Here is a 3,413-nt window from a genome sequence, read left to right on the forward strand (position 1 = left end):
GTTTTACTGTTTAAGATATAGTTTATGTCTTCCAGTGCTTCCCAAGATTTGAAGTCTTGGTTTATCCTCGATGTATGTCTGGCTCCTTATCCCAAACAGTTACTTTTGTTCGTCTCTATACATCTCCCTACACATATACATGCACGATCTAGATTATGGAGCAATTACGTCAGGCTAAACATTGCGGATTTAGGTGTACAGCAGTTCAGCTTGTAAACGATGAAAATTTTATAATTTTCTGATTGATTAGTCAATTATTTATGATCGACTCTTTCCGTGGTGTAGGTACACGTAAATCTCTTACATCCTATATCGTTTCTCGTTGATATCTCTAATGATTTTATCACTCGCATTAATTTAATTAGAAGATCCATAGAATTCACCTCAATTTTACAACAATACATATAAGGTAGTGATAATGGGTCTTAACTAGGGAATGGAGTGGCAACAGCAAGGAGATGAACTTTCCTATGGATGGTAAGACCAGTGCATTCGGTCATGTCCAAATCCTCCGCTTTCAGACCCTCGGGCGGTGCCCAATCGAACTTGTTCACCAGATTTGCCAAGACAAGTTCGTTGGTCGCCATCGCAAATGACGTACCGGGGCAACCCCTCCTCCCAGCACCGAAAGGAATCAGCTCGAAATCCTGTCCCTTGAAGTCCACCGAGCTGTTCAAGAATCTCTCCGGCTTGAACTTGTCCGGCTCGTCCCACGTGCTGGGGTCCCTCCCCATGGTCCACGCATTCGTGATCACCATAGTCCCCGCTGCGACGTCGTAGCCTTGGATTTTGACGTCCCGGGTCGACAGCCGTGGGACGAGGAGCGGGATCGGAGGGTGTAGGCGGAGAGTCTCTTTGAGGACTGCTCGCAAGTAATGCATTTTCTCCAAGTCCGCATGGGTTATGTTAGGCTTGCCGTTGGCGATTTTGCGAACCTCAGTTTGAGAATGTTCACGGCACGAGGGTGCCTTAAGAGCTCGGTCATTGCCCACTCCAGGACTGTGTACGTTGTATCAGTTCCAGCAGTAAATATATCCTGCACAAACAGGAGGGTACTTGATAATCAATCGTCAAGGATAACTAATGATGCTTATCGCTTCATTCAGTTATGACTCATAAGTACTCTTTGAAACACGAGTCACAACTGAATGCAGCGATATATATAGAGAGACTCATAAATTCTACTATGACTTAAAAAATTAGTATCTAAAATTGTGAGATATTTCCAAATTAACGAGAAATTATCATATAAAATTGTAATTTGTACTTTAGAATTCTCTTAATTAAGTCATCAACTTGGTTACCCAACTAACTTTAGTAGCCATCAACTCGGTTACCCAACTAATTTTAGTAGCGACAAAAAACAAATGGTTATATTTTTTTATTCCTAATTAGGAAACATTTTCATTTAGTTTTATATGATTTGTAGGGTAGAAACATGAACACCATCCATAATTAAGTTAAATTAAATGTAAGTATAGTTTATATTTGTGATTCGTCTATAAACATTTGGTTGGAGAAAATTTTCTTCGAAAATTTTCTTCAAAAAGTACAGTGGACAATATTGTTGTTGGGGTTCATTCTAAGTCGGTTGTGGAAAAATTAGTGATCAATTTATAGATATGAGAGGAAGCCTTATTCTTTAAATTTTTGGGATGAAATAGGCTCAAGACCATCCAATAATTATCTTGAAAGAAAAAGTTTGATTGCATGAGATCATTGGTGGAGAAAAGAGGGAGCTTACTAAGACAAGTGCTTTGATGCTATCGGCACCAAAAGCAAAACCAACAGTTTGTCCTTCTCAATGTCCAGCAAAACGTCCACAAAGTCTCTCCTATCTTCACCTCCGCCACCGATGCTCTTCTCCTCCATCTTCCTCCGATGCTCCTCCACCACCTCATCGAGGAACTGGTCGAACTCCCTCGCGACCCGCTCCACTTTTGCGTCTAGACCAGTTAGCTTGTTGATCCACCCAAGGCTCGGAATGAAGTCCCCAACGTTGAAAATGCCCAGCAACCCCATCATATCCGCTAAAAGTTCCATGAACTTCTTGCCCTGCATGCCTTCGCTGTACTTCCTCCCCAGAGCCGTCCGGCATATGATGTCGTTCGTCAACGACGCAAACAAGTCGCTAAGGTCCACCGAGCGATGCTGTTGATCTTGTCCATCAACAGAGAGATCTCCTCTTCTCGGACCGTCTGAAACGAGTGGACCCTCTTGTTGCTCAGCAGCTGGAGGACGCAGATGCTCCTCATTTGCCTCCAGTACTCGCCATACGGCGCCAGAGACACGTCCTTGCGGTGGTACAAAAGCCTCTCCGACAGGGTTGACCTGAGTCGAAGAAATGAAATGAATCGGCACAAGGTCAATGTCCATATCTGTAGTCCACCGGGACCTTCTCCATCATAAATGCCAGAAAATATAACTCTTAACAGAGAATTAAGATGCATGAACATGGGTTGACAGGCTTAGCCTATACCTGGGTCGGTCGGAGAAAATGAGGTCGTGGGTCTTCAAGATGTCCCGTGCACAGTCGGCGGAAGATACGACGAGGACGGGCGCGCTTCCGAAGTGGAGCATCATCAAGGGGCCATAGCGTCTCGACAGGGCTTGGAGCGAGCGGTGAGGGTAATCACTGAGCTGGTGGAGGTTCCCGATGATAGGGAGCTTCGGCGGTGATGGCGGAAGGTGAAGGTTAGTAGCAGCGGCAGAGGAGAAGAGGAAGCGGAGGCATTTGAGGGTGAGGAAGGTGATGAAGAGGACGAGTGTGATTGTGGCCAGCGAGGGTGTGAAGGAGAGTAGCGGTGACAAGTTGAAGCTGAACATTGCCGGTGGTGACGGTGTCTTTTCGCTGTTTCTGCGTCTCGAGTGAATGCCTATCTTTTAGGGGTTGTGAAGACGAGTGGTGGAGGGACTGGGAGTGAACATGTGGATTTATATTGCTCGTGCGACTGTGGAACTCCACCTGAATTTTCATATGCAGAATGTCAGGAAACTTCCCATCTTGTTCACTTGCCATGAGAGAGAATTGACTCGTTCGCCTTCTGTAATTTTGAATGAACAGCCTTCCTAAGGATAAATAGATATTTGCTATTATTTTGCCTTGATCACTATATATGACCAACAACGTTTTCTTTCGGATGCGACAATTTTATTGATATTGTTATCATCATTGGTAGATTGATTTTGTAATCCTCGAAATATCTATTTTTTTGGGCCAACTAATCCACCTTTGACAAAACCTCTTATCTTTCTGACCAATGAGTAAGTTATTATAGTTTGAAAGCAAGTATACTAAAAGGAGTTGAACGCGTAAACGTCTACGTGTCCATTTTCACATGACTTACTTATATCCCTCAAGATCATTGACAGCGAGTCCACTTAGAAATGGGATTATTATTCGCTGACAATAA

At 43.8% G+C, this 3,413-nt stretch overlaps 1 protein-coding gene across 1 annotated transcript; it reads right to left on the reverse strand.

The window, feature by feature from the left end:
- Window positions 1-347: 347 nt before the first annotated feature.
- On the reverse strand, window positions 348-2,826 carry LOC104434244 (cytochrome P450 736A117). Its single transcript, XM_010047216.3, is given in 6 exon segments — window positions 348-949; window positions 952-1,036; window positions 1,745-1,794; window positions 1,797-2,144; window positions 2,147-2,331; window positions 2,480-2,826. Coding segments are annotated over 6 exon segments (1,539 nt in total). The 3' UTR covers window positions 348-425.
- Between the last annotated feature and the right edge of the window lie 587 nt (window positions 2,827-3,413).

The sequence above is a fragment of the Eucalyptus grandis genome, chromosome 2 (assembly GCF_016545825.1).
Source record: "Eucalyptus grandis isolate ANBG69807.140 chromosome 2, ASM1654582v1, whole genome shotgun sequence".
Lineage (NCBI taxonomy): Eukaryota > Viridiplantae > Streptophyta > Magnoliopsida > Myrtales > Myrtaceae > Eucalyptus > Eucalyptus grandis.